This window comes from Pipra filicauda, unplaced genomic scaffold (genome assembly GCF_003945595.2).
Source record: "Pipra filicauda isolate LSUMZ 115617 unplaced genomic scaffold, ASM394559v2 scaffold93_size3172892_pilon, whole genome shotgun sequence".
NCBI lineage: Eukaryota > Metazoa > Chordata > Aves > Passeriformes > Pipridae > Pipra > Pipra filicauda.
This window is the reverse complement of record NW_024105131.1, coordinates 3,105,903-3,126,182: the sequence shown is the minus strand read 5'-3', so window position 1 is coordinate 3,126,182 and position 20,280 is coordinate 3,105,903. Positions and strand designations below refer to the sequence as shown.

At 39.9% G+C, this 20,280-nt stretch overlaps 2 protein-coding genes across 2 annotated transcripts in view; both read left to right on the top strand.

Annotated features, from left to right (window-relative positions):
* The window catches only part of LEMD3 (LEM domain containing 3), a 45,563-nt gene extending 34,041 nt beyond the window's left edge, over positions 1-11,522 (top strand). The window contains exons 10-13 of the mRNA XM_027741493.2: positions 6,090-6,171; positions 8,840-8,945; positions 9,035-9,113; positions 9,350-11,522. Coding sequence (XP_027597294.1) covers positions 6,090-6,171; positions 8,840-8,945; positions 9,035-9,113; positions 9,350-9,513 — 431 coding nt within the window. The 3' untranslated portion in view covers positions 9,514-11,522. The remainder of the gene's footprint in view (positions 1-6,089; positions 6,172-8,839; positions 8,946-9,034; positions 9,114-9,349) is intronic.
* A 920-nt stretch (positions 11,523-12,442) lies between these two features.
* The window catches only part of MSRB3 (methionine sulfoxide reductase B3), an 84,136-nt gene continuing 76,298 nt past the window's right edge, over positions 12,443-20,280 (top strand). The window contains 3 exon segments of the mRNA XM_027741477.2: positions 12,443-12,533; positions 12,535-12,574; positions 12,576-12,647. Of these exon segments, the coding sequence (XP_027597278.2) occupies positions 12,451-12,533; positions 12,535-12,574; positions 12,576-12,647 (195 nt within the window). The 5' untranslated portion in view covers positions 12,443-12,450.

Sequence of the window (20,280 nt, the reverse complement as noted above, 5' to 3'; positions counted from 1 at the left end):
TCTTAGTTTAACTAATGCAAGTACCAATAGACTTCCTTCTTCTACTTTTTACTGGTATACATTTTTAAGAAACATTGTTTCCCCTAAAAGAGGGTACAGTTTAAAGCAGCTCTTTCCAATGTGATTTACTTTCCAAAGGCAGACAGAAATAGGTTCTTTATGGCTTAAAACATTTATGCTGTAGCAAACTTGATCACCCAAGTACAAGTACTGCTAACATTCTGGTTTTGTCCCAGGCATGTTTTAGTAAGTTCTATGTAGGCTTTCAGACCTTGGCTCTTAAATTTTGCATTTCCCTAAGTTTAAAGGAAAAATGACCAATTCTCTCTGTCAATATGAAAAGCCAAATATTTTGAAGCATTTGCAGATATTTGACATGTTAACTGATGAGGGTCTTTAGTAGTCTTGGGACCCATTTCTTGCTTGACTATGCAAAATGTTACGTTGGGATGTCATTATATACTTCCCAAAGTTATACTACTGGTTTTAGCATTACGTTTCTCATTTTAAATAATTAATTCAAAATGAGGGCTTAAAAATACCTTGTGAATCCTACTGCAGGCTTGAGGTTCTGTAGTCATTGTCTTGCAGTAATGTGGCATTCTGCTATGATAACTGTACTGTTTGATTCAGTTTCTCAGTTTTCGTTAGTAAGATGTGTTTATTAACTTTAGTACTAGAGTTGCAGAACCTTTTCTGTCTAGGACATTGTACATTAGGGATGTGCAGGTGCTTTAGGTACTACAAGAAAGAAATGGTGGGTTTTGTCAACAGCTGTCTGTTCCATCTCTCATTTAAATTGAGCATAGCTTCTGCAAAATATGTATGTATATATATGTATAGTTTATTGTTCAATACAGGCTGTGAAACATGACACTCCAGTTCTAATTTACTACTCATTCGCTCTCAGTTTTTCTTGTCCTGTTTGACTACAATATAATCGTACCATGACAATTCTGTCCTGTATTAGAAATCAGACTGGATTTTCCTTCACCTGGTAGACTTCTCAGTGTGTGATAGTTCAGGCGGTGCTTTGCTACGTGGAATATACATTGGAGACTCTCAATAGAACAGCAGTTTCCAAAACTTCCCAGAAAGACAGCTACTGTAGTAGTTACTGTTAAGTACCATCCAAATTTGAGCATCTGATACCTACTTTAGCATAGTGCCAATGTGGACAGAATAACTTAATCTCTCATCTGTGTCTTTTATCTGTATGTTACTGACTATTATTACACGCTTAAGACTCTTTGCTTTCTATTGAATAGGACATATCAAAATCGATTCTGTTTCTATCAGTTTAATGGCAATTTTCCTAGTTTTCTTGTTATGTTTGCAGATTAGCAAAGATGTTTGAAGAACTGAAATTGCATACTTGGTCTCTATCTGAAGGGCGTGGAAATAGAGTGGCTAGAATGACAGGGATCAGTTGGGCTCTTGGTAGTCAGCAAGCAAAGGCAATTTTTACATGCAAAAGCTCTCTTTATTTTGGGCTCCTTGTTTTCAAATGACTGTTTGAAATAGTTCCATTGCATAAGTCTCATACTTTTTGCACAGCTGCTTCTTTCCTGATGTTAGGAATTCTACATGATGTGTCACTTTCTTCCTTTTTTGGAATTATACATCAACTGCAGCTAAGTTCATACTCCAGTTTTGATGTGTGAATATAGAAGTTCATAAATCTAAATACTCTTCAAGACTGCTAGACTCTGAACAGACTCTGTACATAGAAAATCATAATGAATTCTTGGGTTTGAATCCTGTGAATAAATTTCAGGGTCACAGTTTTTTACCTTCTGAGATCTGATAGTGCTCTGTAGCCGAGCACAACACCTGAGGATGTGCAATTGAAGAAGAAAGCCTCTTGATCTACCCGCATGTACTAGGATATCAGTAGATGATAGCATGCGTTTTAACTATGGGGCCTGCAGCATGCATGAAATCTAAGCTCTACTGTCCGTTAGCAGCATGTTTAAGCATCACCGTGACATTTCGTTCAGTCCTTCAGGATGCAACCCACATTTTGACAGTTTGGGTGTTTTTTTTAATAGATCAGAATAAATTCTGGTTCTGTTCCTTTGAAATATTGTCTACTGGATACAGCAGATGTATTTGTAAAAAAAAAAAAAAGCCCATGGTAGGATGGACAAATGTTTTGAAAACAGTGTACAAGAGGAGAGTCAGTCAAGAAACAATCTTCATCATGTCAAGTGTAATTTAGTTAAATCAATGGAGAAAACCCCACATTCCTAGTGTGTTCAGTTTGCTTTTGAAAGAACAGATACAATTGTCCTGTCAGGCCCTTGATAATGGGAGCTCTAAAGAAAAATAGGTAGGCAGAGCTCCAGTGTAGCTAAGCTAACAGCAAAAGCTAAAGTTCTTTGACAGCTCTGGAGATGAGATAGACTTCTCTGAAGTACCACATCTAGGGTGATATTTCATCCTGCAGCATGGAAGATAACCTGTTACCTCTTGTGAACGACACCCTTCCTCACTAGCTTGTGAGAACGTAATCCTTTCTCCAAACAAAACCAATCAAACAAACAAAAAACCACATCCCACAAACCCCCCAACTCTACTCTTTAACTGTTGCAAGAAAACTCTTGGTTTCATGATGCTGGTAAAATGCTGCATCTGTCCCATGCTTGTCTTCTATTGCTGAACGTAACTGTATTAAGTCAACCGTACTCTTCTCCTTGGTAAGATTTCGATTTTGGTATCTTTCATGTTTACTAAAGAACCTCATGTTGTGTGAAAGTGCATCATTTCAACATTTTCAGACAATTGTTTTATCTTTTTGTTCTTGCCTTTGATTAGAAGAGTTAGTACTTAATAAATTACAGTGATCTGTGGCTTAACATTGAAAAATCTGTTCTTCAGAAACATAGTTACCTGTATTTGATATGAATCTTCAGCCTTATCAGATGCATCAAATCCACATCTAAAGATCCTTTGGGCTGTCTTATAACCCCTGGTGATGATACTCAGGAATTCCTTTAGCAATAATATATTAGTCATTTAAGAGACATAGAAAACTTAAATGTTCCTTTTGAAGTCAGGGCAAGAGCCACTTCTTCCATCATAGACATGTTCCAGTCACAGTGATAGAGGTTGATGAAAGCACATGTTTTTAGCTGCTGCTGTTCTTTGAATCTGATATGATACAGTCATACTCAGTTTAATGTAGTAAAACAAAGTACACTATGAATGAAATAACAAGTAGCTTCCTTTTCTTGAAGGTGCTCAGTAGTCCCTAAGGGGAATTTATGAAAGTCCTAAATTTTTTGTCAGTGACTTATTGCATGAAGTTGTGGTTTTGCTTTCCTATTTCATCTTTACCTTTTTGCCCTCATCTTTTAAGTCTTACTCTTGAGACCTATTTAGAAAAAGGTGTGAAGTGCTTAGTTAATCAGCATGTAGCTTAGACTGTTGTCTTGCATTATGTCTGCTTATGCCCTAATTGTGAGGAGAATTATTTTGTATGTTCCACACCAGTGTAAATTTTCAAATAATCAGTACTGTAACCCGAACAGCTTTGTCACAGAAGTTTCTCTTTTGGGGGAGAGGAGAATTAATTGTTACAGATGTGTAATGAAGATCAAGAGACATCTGTTAACTATGCTGTTTTGAGTTCTGCTGTGTAGGTGCAGCATTAACTTGCCTGTGTCTTCTCTAACCTCCCCTTTTGGTCCCATTTCTGGTATACATTTTAATGCTTACTACTGTTCTAGCATTAATTTTACACCTTACTGATTTCCATGGTCATTTTTAACCCTTATACATAAAAAGCTCCATCTGAGTTGCAAAACTTACTTTTAAATTTACCATGAGTCTGAAATGTTTTTTGGGGAAAAACAGAGCTCATCTTTATTTTCATATGCTGCTCTGCCCTGGGCACACTTGCTCTACCAGTAGGATATTACTTAATGTTGGAAGCAGTTTAGTTTTCTGCTGGTGGTGTGCTCTGGCTGAAGTCATCACCTGGAGCACCTGAGATCTTCCAGTCAAAAGGACATAAAAATTATTAGAAACTGGAACAGGCAAAGCTTGGTTTATACAGGTATTGACGCTAAAGGCTGAATTACCCATTTAGTTACTTTTGCATAGCTCAGTGGTGTAGCTGCTGCCATAAATCTCATTATGAATTTTTTGGAGTTCATAAACAGCTTGCAGAAATGTCGATCCTCTGGGCCTGGGGTCTCTGAAAATAACTACTATTCTTTATCCTTGGATTGAAACCATGTGCTGAATAAACGTAGCTATAAACAATCAGCACATAATTTCCTCAACCCCGCACCTTTTCAGGTCCAGGTCCATGACTAGGCCACCCCAGATCACCTTCTCCACTATGGTGTGGTGCCCCAGTGTACAATATGCTGGTGACATTTCACCCCCCCTTGATCTGCTGGAGCCAAACTACATGAGTAAGGTAAGTCCATTTATTTTTCAATGTTGCTTAGTTCTGTAAAGTTTTTATTGTATACCCTATGTATAATTTTTAATTAGGGGCAAAAAACTTTACAAAACCATGTGCTATTGAAAAAGGACTTGTCCTTAAACTATAGGTAGCTCAGAGATAGATGTAGTGTCACCAGCATATTTAGAAATCTATTCCCAATTAAAAAACAGGTAGTTGTTACAGGTGTTGGTGACTTGCACTCTATGTGTGTGTGAGAGTATATACTAATGAGAACATTTTTAGTTATTTGGGGAACTTACAGTATGTTCGATATTAGAATTTGAGGCCATTTTTTCTAATTTCTGGTTGGTAACTGTACTTTGTTTTTTGCCTCAGAAATTTACATAAGAAGCAAGTTTGTCTATGTCATATCTGCAGGCAGTGAATTTTCTCTTGGCTAGTGCTTGTCTTTCACAAGCAATGTCTTTGACATGACTGAATTTCTTCTATGACTGAATTTCTTCTATGTGACATAGTTGTCGTTCTGGTAACATACAGAAGAGCAGCAGTGTTCATGTATTTTAGATATACTTGAAAGGTCAGCAGTAAGAAGCACAGATATCTGCCCAAAACTGAGACTTCTAACCCTGGGAATGTAACATCTTGAATCTGTCAAATTTTTCAAAAGTAGGAAGAAGAAGAAGCATTAGCATCATTTTGGAACATGATTTTGCCTTGTTGAGATTTTCGATCTTATATTTAAGCTCTTGAATCTACTTATCTCAAGTCTTCAAAGTAAAACTTTCTTCAAGCCTTGAAAGTTGTTTTACCAGGTCATCCCATTTCATTTCTGTTGCTGGTTTGTTGGCCTTTCTCAGGGCACAGAGCTGCCTTGTCTGAATCTGAAGGGGGCTCCTTGACTCCTTTTCTCGTGGTCCAGTCTTCTGTTGCAATTTCCACAAGTAGAACTTACGAACTTTAGAGAAGTTTATATTTTAAAACTCCAGAATGTATTTCATGACACTGTTTAGCTTTGAAAGAGTTACTCTGTTACTTTTTATTTCCATCTTTCTTCTTATTTTATGCTCTGGTGTGTTTCATTTCAGATTCTTGCAAGCTTCTGATCATTTGTGTAGAGCATTTAGGGTTACAAAAGCTCCATCCTTGTCTAGTGTTCTTGACATGTTACTGCAGTGCAAATGCAATGCAGCATCCGTCTGAACGGCTCCCTATTTCTTAGTCAGATGGGCAGCAAGATGCCCCAGAAGTGGAAGAAATGAGATTTCATCAGGCAGTTAGAACTGAATAGTTAACCTGCAGCTCCAAAAATTTGCTCCAGGTGTGTTAAGTATATCTGTCTTTTCATGGAGATGTAATGCAAGTCCCTTCTCTTAAGTATATGGTATTTTTAAAAATACCCTGAATCCCTTCCATGTACTGTGGCCTGGACATAAGAGAATGACTTAAACACAGAAGTTGTAAGTCTAAAAAAATTGAATTAAGTACGGTACATTTTCTTCATTGTGGTAGAATACTGTGGGAAACTTAACGTGCTTAAAACTTTTTCATAAGTGAAGGAAACTTTCTTTTGAGTAAAACCAGAAAGATATTAATGTATAAAGTTGACACTTGTTAACTCAATGGTATTATGCCTGTCAATAATTAGTATTAACTTTATTTTTCTCTGTAGCATTTCATCTAGATAGAAGAAACTCACCACCAAACAGCTTGACACCATGTCTAAAGATTCGCAATATGTTTGATCCAGTTATGTAAGTAAATGTTATCTATCTGTATTTCTGTATTCTTTTGGAAGAGGCCATTTCTTTCCTCTGAGAGGGATTTGGAAGAAGTGAGGAAACATGAACACCTTAAAAGAAATGAACAGGTTGTAGAACAAAAAAGATCTTTCTCTTAACACCTATGAGAAGAGATTAAAAAAATCCATATTTTCTGTCTTCTGTCCTTCATTGTCTTGCTCTGTGTCTTTGGTTCACTTCTTGAAGAGCACTGCATTTAGTCAAACTACTTGGAGCAATGACTGGTCTTCCTCTATTAATTGGTTTTGTAAATGTTCAATTATATCAGCTGACAAAGGAAACTAATGTGGCCTAACAACAGACTGTAAGTTTTCCAGGTATTGTAAAGTATTCTGGAGTATTTAGTCTGTTATAGAGCTTGCAAAATTTGCATTTAAAAGGCTGAATTTACTAATTTATGGCACTGTAACTGCCTAATTTTGAAGCAAATGGATTTTTGTAGTGGGAACAAATTAGTGCTGAGTACTGGCTTCTAATGCTCGTGTGTAATTCTAAAGTATCTACTGTAACAAGCCTTGTTTCACGTGCCAAGAATTAAGGAATTTTTTGGTAGTCTTTTAGAGCCTCATCCACTGCACTATTCTGTTACATCCCCTTTGGCTGTGGACTAGATCATGCAAGGAGTTGGGGACTAACACATAGGTTATGCCCCCTCATCCTGTCAAATCTTTGAAGTCTGGTTTGTCCGTTGTAAAGAGATACAGGACTCCAGTAACTTCTCTGGAGTAATTTATTCCCTGATGCAATTATACAATGGAAAAATGAAGATGCTTTACTGTCTTACAGGGTATGCGTGAGATGCTAGTTGGGACTGAAGAATGTGAGAAATTGAGTGGAAAATAAAAGCTGTTGATTAAAACAGGGAATAACAGGAAGTAGGAGAGGACATCCCAGTACGGACACAAGTGATTGCAAAGTTTGGATATATTTCTTCAGCCTTGTTTCTAGCCACACTTAATTACTTTAGTTCCTTGCCTTATTAATTTAAAAGCGCTTAGCTAATTTAGCTTAGGACAGTGTTATTCCTAGCATAGAGAAGTACTCTAAAACATTTTTCTCAGTGGCTTTAGGACTTAATGACTGATCAAAGACACGAACTGTAGCTTCTATGATAATTTTCAGGTTGCAGTAGGGTGAGCAAGACTGAAATTTTTAGGCATTGTTCTTGAGGCAAATTGATCCTCCTGTAGGGGGTTTAAATAAAACATGAGATTTGCAGAGAATTTTGAGTGACATCCTTACTGTCCTTGCTTCAAAGAAGACTTCATGAGCTATATTGGTTAGTCTGAATAGTACTGAAATAAGTCCATTCCTGAAACTTCACTGTAATATTTGGTGTGCTGTATTGGTTATTTTCCTGTTTCAGAATTAGCTGTTCAAAATGTCTGCTGTCAATGGAACTAGTAACTGAGATGTTATTTTTGTCAGAACAGTCTCTCTTTACAGCCTATATCTTTGCTGTAAGCTTCAGTGTTTTTCAGTACTCAATCTATGCCCAGCAAGTGCATTAAAAAGACCCCACATTTATAGACTAGGAGTTCTTCTGTTTTGACACTTCTCTTTACTGTCTGTGTCCAGTCAGCTATTTCGAACATTGCAACTTCTAATATATTCACTTTTTGTAGACCTTTTCTTTTGGAAGCTGACCTAGCTCCATTACTGGACTGTTGGATTATAGTCATAGTGAGATACTTCATCCAATTACATGTTGCACGCCCTAGCCCATTCCTCCTCTATGAGCTGTCTTTCAGAGGATTGCAGCTTAAGGAAGTACTTTTTATCACACCTTTGGAGTTATCTTAAAACAAACAAAATTCAAAACTCTCAGTGCAAGACAAACTGTATTATTCAACTACTTGTGTCATTAGAGGAAGAAGGGTTATGTTCTTGTCCCACAATCTGAAAGGGATGAATGCTTTCACTGAGCACCTGAAACAGAGAACGCACCGGTGTATGCGATTAGGTTGGCATACTGTTTTGACATTTGCTGTGAGTGCAAAGTATGCTTAACAAAATTAGTTTAGCTGCTCTTTAAGTTATTGTATACTAAGAGTAATGACTAAATACTTTCTGGCGATATGCCAGTAGCTGTAGAAGCAACCCCATAATAGAGGTCTTTTCCCTTGACCTGAGAATCATCTGGGGAATATACCAGTTAATTTGTATTTATCAATGTTAGCACAGTAAATAATCATCTTTCTACTGCCAAAAGTCAGGACACTTACCGAGGGAACAACTTGTCCAGTTTGTTCATTTGTACATTGTGAACCCTCAGATCACAGCAGCAGACTTAAATCTTGGTGTGTGTTCTAGACCATTTACTGTACTGGACAGAAATGTGTTTTTTTAAATATCTGTCCAAACATCACTTGCATAAGCCCATTTTAGGACAACACCCTACTCCCCACATACAGATTATTATTTTTGATTCCTAGTGCTGAATTTTCTAAATATACAATTTATTGTGTATTCAGTAGTAAAAGTCCTAAATCTGCCCCAGAGGCATATACCAGAAAATTATGTCAAGTTGCACAGAAACCAGACTCAGTGGGCAAGGATGAGACTATTGTGAATGTTTAAAAAATTACGTACCTAATTAAATCTTTCATTGTTTGCCTAGGGAAATAGGTGATCACTGGCATCTAGCAATTCAAGAAGCAATCTTGGAGAAATGCAGCGATAATGATGGAATTGTTCATATTGCTGTTGACAAAAATTCACGTGAGGTGACTGTCTTTCCAGTAACATTAATACTTTGTTCATCCTTTTCTGTTGGATTTGTGAAAAACCCAAACCCCTCTCTCTCTTACTTTAGGGCTGTGTATATGTCAAGTGTCTCTCTCCGGAGTATGCTGGAAAGGCTTTCAAGGCATTACATGGCTCTTGGTTTGATGGTAAGGAATGCGAGTTTATAACAAAACGTGGGTAGAAATGACAGAAGATGGGTGAAGTTGGAGTTTTTTTAAATGGTGAAATTTTTAAAATTATTTGTGTCCAAAGTATTGAGCTGTAACAAAAAACCTGGTAAACTAATTTTGATGTAATGACGTGTTTGTGTTTTACATTCCAAAGCAAAATACAACAGTAGTGAACTAGAAGGTTTCTCTTTTCCTATTTCTTTGCCTCATAGGAAAGCTGGTAACAGTAAAATACCTGCGACTAGATCGGTATCATCATCGTTTTCCCCAGGCTCTTACTTGTAACACTCCACTGAAGCCATCAAACAAACACATGAACTCTATGTCACATCTGCGTCTTCGGACAGGCACAACTAATTCTCAGGGAAGTTCCTGAGAAGACTTTCTACAACTGCTAGGACTGTTACTTGCAACAGGAATTTTCCTGTTTGGCTGCCGTCTTCCTTTTTTAGTGCTTTTTGTATGTAATACTTCAATGAATTCAATAAAAGTTTGAACGTTCCAGAAATCATGTTTCCAAAGGGACTTAGCAATGAGGCAGTAATACTGAGCTGACAAAAAAGAAAAAGTTGCTTCACAGAGTTTTCCGGGGCTATAGTAAACCAATGCATTTAAGTTTTGCATGAGGACTACCGAATTCATTATACATTTGCAGATGTGGTGACTGTATTTTTGCACCAAGAAGTGTTTTTGATAATACAAAAGCATGGAGAAAAGAAGACTTCCTATATTCCCATAGTCTCCTGTGAAATAATCTTGTGGGTATTTTGTAACAACCTCCAGTTCCTGATGGTGAATAAGTTTAAAAAAAAAAAAAAAATTCAGTCCACATTAGTTTTTTGTTGCTGTATAAGAATCTTCTTCTGCAGCTGGGGTATGGGGAAAGTGAATTTGGCATAAGTGGTTGCATATAATTGTGAGGGAAAACAAACTGAATGTGGATGTACGGGGTTTTGTATATAAATGTAAATGCTGGTGGTGGCAAAAATGGTTGTGTTCTGTGAGGATGTCTGCATCGAAGCAGCAAATAAGCTTCCTATTTTATTCAAAACCTAATGTTTTATATTATTTTGGCTGTACCATGACAGGAGGCCAAATACCTAAAAGTGTTGGATACAGGTAAAATATCTTTTATAGGTTTTTTATTAAAATGCCTGACTGATTTTGTGTGAAAGATCTGATACCAATTGTAATGAATTCAAATTTATGAGCAATAAAGAAGCAATTGGCAGATACTGGAAAAATATTTTGTGAAAAGCTGTATTTATTGTTACAATTGTCAGGGCTGTGACAAAATACCATTGGGATTAAGTGACATTCCCAGTACATTATAACTTGTTTTAGTAAACCAGTTACCTGTTAAAATTTTAAAAGGTACATAGTTTCTTGCAACAATTTCAGCTGATGCAAACTAGTACAGCTGACAATAAATCTTGTGGTTTCAAGCTTGTAAATTTACTAACGTTTACCTAGAAGTACAAAATTGTTGCTGAGAAGCTTAGTTGCAAATCTAAGATTATTGGCTTTACTAATCCCCACTCTAGTTATCCAGCTGAACATCCTGTAGGAGGTGAGACTGGGAGCACATCGGTCCCACAAATTTTACTGAAACTCACTTTACTTTGTAGATATGATGGATTTGCAGCATGAACTTGCACAAATAATGCACGTTTTTCTTATGGTTAAGTAAACATGATGCACACTATTCTGCAACAGGAAATCCTATTGTGCCTTACCTTTGTGCTTTTGTGGGCACCATGTTTATTATTGGAGAGTTTGTTAACCGAAAAATTTTAAATCCTCAGTTTTATGTCTCAGATGCTAATGAATGAGTATATATAATATATAATCAGCCATGCAGAATTCTACTTGCCAAGGACAAGTACATATTTTTGATGGGTAAGTAGATTGTGCCAGGTCTGGTAGATTTTGATGAGTTTTACTATATACATATATGTATATGTATAATATACATGTATATGTATTATATATATGTATATAAACTAATTTTGTTGTATTTGATGTGCATCATAATGATTTGTTAACCTGACCTTAGTGACCCCATCTTGTGACCTGTTGCAAGACTGAATGTAAAAATAGTTGTGGCATTTTAAAAGGTTGCCTCGATGCAAATGCATCAATCTTGCTTCTAAAATATATTTCTTGTAAACACTGTACATTTTATTATTGTAATATGTACTATTATGCAGCTTATTTTACCTTAAACTGTTAAGTTGACCAATATCCCTTCCTGCAAGACAGAGGGGAACGTGTATAATACCTGAACATTTGAGAAAAATCAGATTTTGTTGTAATTTGTCACCTTATCCTGTAAAAACAAAAAACCAAACCAGACTCAAATTAAAGGTTTATTAGGGGGTTTTATATGTGTCTCACCTTCTAGATATTTGGATGTCTCTGAGTCAAATACTTCTTTCATCTGGGCGGTGATGGGAAGATTAATTTGTCACAGCCACCTAATTTTTAATATTTGTTAGGATTTGAACAGGTGCTGCCATGAGCTGACATACACAGCTGAGCTTCACTTGACTGTCTGTCAGCTTGACTTTTGCCCTAATTTTGTGCACAGGGAGTGCAGAGGCATAACCTTGATTTCTAAATTGCGGAGATGCCACATTGTCTGACCTGTTAAAGGACAGGGGTGAAGAGTCTTAGCCTTGTGCTTTCAGCTTATTTCTTATATTTTGAGCTATAAAAAATCTTCAAAGGCATTTTGATAGGCTTTTTTTTTCCCTGTCATTATATTATGTTGTTTTAAAATTGTTTTAGTGACGATTTGAAGGGTTGTGGGGCAGGAGGAGCAAAGACGGGTGTGTAAGTCTGTTATTTACATGCATTTGCCCCGCCTGCTCGTACATGTTCCCTGTGGAAGGCGAGGAGGAGTAAGAATTTCGATGCCGTTCGGTTCTCCCCTTCTTTGAAGTCAGGCACGGTGGGCACTAAGTGCTGTCGTAGTTTCGCGACTTGTGCTAAAGCCACGAGCTGACTCCGGGTGGGAGCCGGAGCCGCCGCGACGCTGTCCCCGCTCCCGCTGGCGCCGCGCAGCCCGCTGAGGGTCGCGACGGGGTTACCTCCCCTCGGCCAGAACACCCTGGCCGGGGCGTGCTTCGGAACTGCGGGAACGTCGCTTTAAAAGGGCGAGGGGCCGCTCCATCGGCCCGCCCGAAGCGCACCTTTAGCCCGAAGGGCGGCGCGCTCCGGCCGTGCCGCAGCGGCGGGACGGGATGGGGTCCCGGCGGCCTCCCCGCGCTGCCGGGTCGCGCCGGGCGGGCGGCGAGAGACTCCCGGCTCCATGTTCATATTTGGCGTTGGCCGCCGGTGCCCAGGAATTTCCCGTCATGCTCGCCGGGCGGCGGGCCCGTCACTGCGCTCCCGCGGGGGGGCCGGGGCCGCTCGCTCGCTCCCTTGGGCCGCTCCCCATGCGCGCTGCGCCGCCGCCGCTGCTCCCCGCGCTCTGCCTGGCACTGGCGGCCGCCGCAGGAGCAGCAGGTAGGAGCCGCAGGTAGGAGCTGCCCCCGGCCCCCCGCCTGCCCACCGGACCCGCTGCCGCGTCGCGGGGAGGCCGGCCCGGGGGCTGCGGCGGGGGCGAGGGGAGGAACGGCCCCGGCAGCGCGGGGGGCCGGGCCAGGCCGGGCCGCACCTGCCGGGGCTGCGGAGGGGCGGGCGAGGAGCGAGTGCGAGCTGTGGGGGGAGCCCCCGGGCCCTGCTGGCGGCGGAGAGCTGCGCTGGGGTCGGGGCTCGCTTGGGTCGGTTCTTGTGTCACGGAGCGAGTCCCTGACAGCGATCGCCGTCCCCGCATCCCGGCCCCATCCCAGCCGCATCCCGGCCCCATCCCAGCCGCATCCCGGCCCCATCCCAGCCGCATCCCGGCCCCATCCCAGCCGCATCCCGGCCGTGCCGCCCCTGTGGCCGCCGCAGTGCCTGGATCCACGGGCACGGCGCGGCTCCGGGCGTCCTGCGCTCCAGCCGGGGCCGGTCTCAGAAGCGGGGTGACTGATGTCGGGGTGCACATGGGAATGGCTGGTTCGGGGAAACAGCGCTTGGCCGAGTTCAGTTCTGCCGCGGTCGCTAGTTCGGTAGATTGTGCTGCGCTGGGACAAAAAAGGAGCTTAAACCTCACGTATGAGCTCTGAATTTGGTCGCGTTTCTCTAAGGAAGCTCAGTGTGCTGACTAGTTGGGTTTGTTTGATGTTGCGCTACTGACAGATACAGTTGATGCATAAGATAAAGTATAATTTATTTCTTACTGTCCCCTTCCCAAGTTAGTGTAGCTGTACTTAGTGCATCTTAATATTCCTGGAAATAGAAATGAGACTTAATTAAGCTTCCTGTAATATTTGACAAATTATCTATAAATGCTGGCTTTCCTGCTTGAGCCAAAATTTCAGTCATCACCCTCTTAGCATAAAGACTACTCTGAAGGTGCAGTGATCTTAAATAGGGATAACCATGTATTAAAAATACCAAATCTATCAGTGGTTATCTACAGATAAGGCCAGATGTCTACTGTTATCTAGCAATAAACGCTGTAAGGTGATCTCTGTAAGAGTTCTGACCTTAAACACAGCTTCTAAGTAAGTATAGAGCCTTATATGCATCACACTTTTAGCTCTTTTTCTTTTAAGCTTCCTGTTGTTACTATTAAAACAGTTATGAAACTGCACTTTCTTGACAGGTAGATGTCAAAAAGAGATATCTCCAATAGCCAGTTACTTTGCCTTACCGATATGACTTGTTTATGGCAAGTGGTCTGTAAACAGAAGAGCCATCTCCACTCCCACTATGGTACAGTGCCACTTATCTGAATCCAGCATTTAACACTTAGAATTTGTCCTGCTTACGTTGTTGCCCCCACTGAATTGACACAAGTGCTTGCTGTCTTATGTGCTGATGATTCCCTACTTTTTATTACACTGCTGCGTGCCTTTGCAGTTCGTCATGATTCCTTGTCTGCCAAATTTGGTTGGTAACAGTGCCCTTTAAGTCTGATTCTGGAAGTAGTTTCCATGTGGCTTGTCATCTTAATCAGACGTTTGCTCATAGTTTCTAAAAGAATCGCCTGCCATGGCTTATTTTAGAACAGTATTTCTTAACTGTCTTTTAAAATTTATGTAGGGAATTAAAGACAGTCAGTAGCTTAACCAGAGTTACTAAATAATCCTAGAATTCTGAGATGAAAAAGGGATTACTTTTTTCATAAAGTTCTGCACTGATTTCCCAAAACCACTAAAATTAGTGCAGTTAAGTCATATATAGTTAAGTCTAGAATGTGGTTGGTTGGTCCTTTTCTTGTCTGATGTTCCTTGGATCTTTATAACACACACTTGGAAAGATTTTTTAGGAGGAAAGAAGAATTCTATTTGTCTCCCAAAAGCATGATCTTTAAAAATAATGCCTTTGTAGATGGAGTAATGTTTCTGTATTTTGTAGCAAAGCCATATAAAGCAGTTGATCCTAGACAAAATTAAAATCTTTTGACTGAATGACCTTGCTCATTTTTCAAAGTGGTGGCAGTTACACACTCTCACAGGGGTTTGGGTAATTCAAATTTTTATGTTTGTACATACCATAAGAATTCCTTATTTTTTGTTTTCACATACCATAAGAATTCCTTACAGCTGTTCGATAAGGGCAACTTGTACAAGAGGAAGATATTTATTTGGTCCTTTGCCGTGTTATTTATGAAGGTATGGGAGGATCTTGTTTACCTACTACTCATGTTTTGTCAGCTTTGTAAGATGATACTTGTTTCTTTATCATTGGATGTCCAGCCTACTTATTGTATTGGAAATGCTAGAAAATGGAATTTCCCTTTTAGATGGATTGTTAATGGTTCTTTTGTTATTTATTTGAAAAGATGGGGGAATAAGAGGAAGAAGGGGGAGAGCAGAGAACACTCTGCTAAGGATTTAATCTTCTCAGATGGAAGGTTAAGAAGTCTGCCTGTCTGCGTCTGACTGGCATTGCTACAAGCCAGCAATGCAGGAAAGCCATCCAATTTTGAGACAGCTTTGTTGAGCTGCATAATTCAAATGTGTGTGTCCTCATTACAGAGCAACTCTTAAGCTACATGCAGCACTATATTAGTCATAGGTAGGGAATATGACCTTCTTTTCCATTTTCTATTATTTCGCTTTTTCATTAAAAGCTGCAGTTTCAGCAGCACCCAGGCTATGCACAAACTTAAGCTGTGGAGGCTTTAGCTGATGGAAAAGTGGGATAAATGTCAGCCTAATTATAGCTTGGTCTAGCTCTAGTTTAAGGGTTCCTTTAGCCAAAAGACACCCAGAAAAATGGACCCTCAAATTCCTGGTCTATTTATGATGTTGTGATTAGAAATTACTGTAGGATAAAGTCAGGTGGGGATTTATCTTTCCCTGAGTAACTCTGAAGTTGGAATGCTTATTTTGGAACAGACTCCAAGGCTAGACGGAAGTAGGGTGTTTCTTGCTCTGGAATAATCGTGTCCATACATGGAGTTATTTCAAGGTTACTTTCGCTACACAAGGTAGAGATCTTTAAAACACAACAACAAAAAACTTGTGAGCTTTTGAGGCTTTTTTTTTTTAGTGCCTCATTGAGTAAGAAGTGGCTACAAGTTAACTTTCCCTTCCCTTACTCATGTTGCTTTGGTAGGACTTATTATTACCTTTTCAAATGCTTCATTTGCCTCAGAAGGATCTTTGGTTCCCAGTAAACTATTACTGTGTACTAGTTTAAAAAAAAAAAAAAGCACAAAACTAAAGATTTAAATCATCTTCTGTGGAAATTTGTGAACGTGTAACCAACTAGCAGTGTTTTAAAAGTAATTTTCAACCAACCACTTAAGAAAAAGAAGGGAGCACATACTGCATCATTAATTTCTACTAGAAGATGAGAATGTAATTCTGGGTTTTAACAGGGGTTTTTGTGTCCTTAATCTGTGAACATGGTGATCTGTGTATTTTGTCTGAAAATAGGGTAGAAGAATTCTTTGGGAACCCCATTTATGGTGAGATAATTGGAAATTAGAATTTATCTGCTTAGCTCCAGCCTTCTGGTCCTCATTTAGCAAGCTCAATTCCAACAGCATTACGTGAAAACCACACAATCTAGCAACTGGAACTGGGAATAAAGAGGCTTTTTGCAGTAAGGACTTTAAGACCTGAGGAATTGAGCGATACTAGCCCCAAATAGGCAAGAACAATGCTTAAACTAATAAGGTGCTAACACAGTTTTGCTGGCCTCACAGACTTAAGTTATAGTTTTCCATTGTTTTGTTAAGTATTTAATAGTATAAGCACTTCTTTATTTCTAGAAAATTTGGGATTTAAACATGATTCAGTTTTTGAGTGTTGCACAAAGTCTAAGGATGGGACTTCTGGAGAGCTCCCCAGTTCACTCTTTCTTTTCAGTAGCATCTGAACATCAGGAATAATGATTTCTTTGAAATGTGAGCAGCAGCTTAGAAAAATGTATGTAGTGTGCTAACACATTGTTTTGTTGAGAAGTGTTACCACATCCAAGAAATCTTAAGAGGAATGTTGTGCATGGCATTTGAAAGTATTTCCCCATGGGTCTCTTTAAGACACGCCTTTGCATTGCACCTGATGGAAAACAAATCCCTACTGCCAGGGAATAACAATAGTGCTGATGGAAAGTAGCTGCCAAATGCCACCACTTTCACTCCCACCACACAATGAAAATGGAAAAAAATAATTCAACACACGGAACCTTAGCAGCTTCCTGGGGAAGTGATCTGTGCCAGTTGTTGCCGAAAGAAAACAGCCCAGAAAGGGGTCGGTCTGTCTGAGGGCTTGGGGACTGGCCTGTTCTTGTTCCTCTCCGTTCCCCGGTGCGGTGCATGGTTCTCAGGGAAATCCGCAGGCGAGGCTGTGCTCCAGCGGCACCCACAGAGAGTAGAGGTGATTTTAACCACTTGGAGGACCTGGCGGTGGGTTGGGTGGGGTGAGAGCCACATGGATGTCTCTTTCGGTTCATGCAGTACAGTGACTTTGGCCTTGGGGCAGCTGGTTCACGAGCAAGCATTAGTTTGATGTAAAGTTGCTCAACTGGCTGAGAAAAACAGTTAACTTCGTACAAGCAGGCTTTGCCACCTGGGTCAGATTGTCACCATTCTGCTGCTGGGAGGAAGGTTGATATTAAACATGAAACCAATGCAGATCCCTCCTTATGTGTCCTGATGATGAGCAGTCACAGCCTACACAGCCTACACCTACAAATTCAAGTTGAATTTGTACTAACGAATGATTCAGCAGGGCACTGATCCAGTCTGCACGATGCTGAAACCAAGGCTTGAAGGTCAGAATTGGTTAGGCTTCCGCTCCTGCACAGCAATAGCACTGTCAGTAGCCATAACAAAAATGTAAGAAAGAAAAGGGAGTTAAAACAGGAGCAGATGCTTAGGCTGCCAGCTCAGGGACAGGTGGAAAAGAAAAGGTGGATCAGCCACTTGTGTGAAGTTACAGCCCTGAGATGCAAATTCAGAAACTCCACAAATAAAGTGACTTGGGTTTTCTGTAGCTTTTGAATGGCTGCAGAAAAATAAAATCAGCCCTGTTGGTCAAAGCCCAAGTGCTTGCTGTGGGAACTGTACTTTTAGACCGCATCCTCATTTTTTCCTATTTTTGCAGGATTAAAATCAGTGCTTCATCAGTGGAAAAATACTCTGTGCTAACAGCACACCTCTTAACACCTCTTTTCATAAGAGAAACCAGATTGTCTGTGTACATACTTGTTGTATATACTTCTGCTTTTTCCTAAAAGCAAGCTCAACTAAGAGACTTCACCGACTTGTGTAGCAAATTAGCAGCTCACTGGGAAAGGGACCCACCAGCTACTGCTGGTTTCTAAAGTGCTACCTGGCACCTCTCGTCCAAAAACACAAGGCAGCTTTGCTACTTGCCTCTGAACTTAAGAGAGGTGCTGGATTGTACCAATTTATTTTAGCAGTTGTTGAACCATGCTGGGAAGGATTACAACAGATACTTTGCAAAACTCTAGACTCTGCCCATGAAGTCTTTTAAAATGTGAAATACAGTAGCTGTCTGGGGGAAACAAACCCTTTTTGTTGCTCTGTTACATACAGACTGGTACACATTTTTCTCTAATGACAGTCAAGTAATAACTGTGGCAGTAATAAAGACAGTGTAATAGCTGAGTGATGTAATGCTATTTAAGATGAGATGCAGATTTTCAGAGCATTATCCCATCTCCACAGTCACTCTTGTAGACTAAACAAGCCAAGTTCTTAAAAATTTTTTTGCAGAGATTTGGTTTTCTGAACCACCCTTTTTTTTTTTTTTTTACTTCTCTGGGCTTTCCTCAGTTGTCTCTGTTCTATGCCCTAAACCAGAAGGGTATTCCAGCTGATACCTCACTGCTACTGAGGAGAGCAGACTTCCTCACCAACCCCTGATACTATGTATTATGTTTCTCTATTTAATAAACTCCAGATTGTTATTTGCCTTTTTTTTTATAGTTTCACACTGTTGCCTCAATTTATCATCACAGTAACCTTGACATCCTTTTCTGCAATACTGCTGCTGGTCTAGTAGTCTTCCTTTTTGGTTGTTTTGTGCATTTGAAGATTTCTTTTAAAGTCCAAGCATGATTCTTTGTACTTGGCTGCATTTAATTTCATTTCAATGATTTTTCACCATTTCTCCAATTTATTAAGACCATCTGCTCAGGTTGTTTCAGGGTGTTTGACACTCTTTACAGGTTCGTGTCTCTGCAGATTTAGCAGGACTACTTGCTGGGGTTTGGCCCTGGTCAGCAGGAGAAGCGCTGAACGAGTGTGTTTATTCAAGCAGTTCTGCACCTGTGATATTGGACCTTGATCCAAAATGAAGGTGCTTTTCCAGTTTGGTCTGTCGAAAAATACTTTATATTTGAGATGTCTTTGATTTACTGCCTTCATCCTGCCTGTAGAATAGAACAAAAGAAGGAAATTACATTGGTTGATGGGTAGATTTTGCAAGTTCATCATGGTGGCTTTTTGCTTTTTAATTTTCATTGCCTGTTTATGGATTATTTAGTAATTTGTTTTAAAAGCTTTCTGGGTGTTGAAGATGGGCTTACGGCCATGTAATTCATCAGTCATTTTTTCCTCCCTTTTTAAAAATGGACATTGCTATCTTACTCCTGAGTTTTTGTAAAAGGCAAAAGCCTTTCAAAAATCCTTCAAGATGCATGCTCTTTTCTGGATGATTGCCCCACCTTATTTCCCAGACACTGTAGGATAAATTTCCTAATCTGTCAGAAGAGGAAGAGCAACCTCAGGGAAAGGTTGCAGGCCCACAGGATAGCTCCATCATCCAGGAATACAGTGGTTCAGCATTACTGTGCCTAATTTCTGATAGTCTCATATCTATCCAGCTAAGCACCTGAAGTGAGTTCCTAAGAGTGAGACTGAAAGCTTGATAGACTTCGATAAAGATCTCTCTTTAAAAAATGCAGCTTTGACAGCTGCATTTACAATTTGTGTGCAGAGCAAGGTCTGTGCATCAGATTTCAATGGTTTGAAGTTAGTCACCGCAACTTCTTCAGATGATTGCCTCTGCTGTTTTTTAAAAAAGTCCCTCAGCTATACTGCCATGGAAGGTCATCTGGGCAGTCAGCCTATTTCCAACCTGATAATCTGCTGTGCGTGTTTTCTTTGTATTGTTTTCTTTGTACTGGGTTACAAATAGCAAAATTTGTGAATTTGCTTAACTGATCATAGCTTATGGTTTATTAATTTTCTTATTTGTTTTGCTCAGCAACTACATAGAATTTCCAAACGTTTAGATAATTGTAAGAGATTGTCAATCTTTCTGTACATATATACCAGTGCTCTAAAAATAACCTATTAAGCAAATGTTAGAATTCTAACCAGTAGTTATTGTTTCATAAGTGGGCATAGAGCTCGATGTCCTTTATTGTTTTATCTTGATTGGGGTTCTGAGGGCTCGCATGCTTGCACAGATATGTGCTAAAGTGAACTGTGGGAGAATGGTCCTGTGCTGGGGATAGAGAATGCTGTGGGGGCATGGCTGAGTTGCTGAGGAACTTCTGATGTCTCTGTGAGTGGTGTGAAATGTCAGGACCAAGAAGGGAAAGAGGGACCCTGATGCTTTAA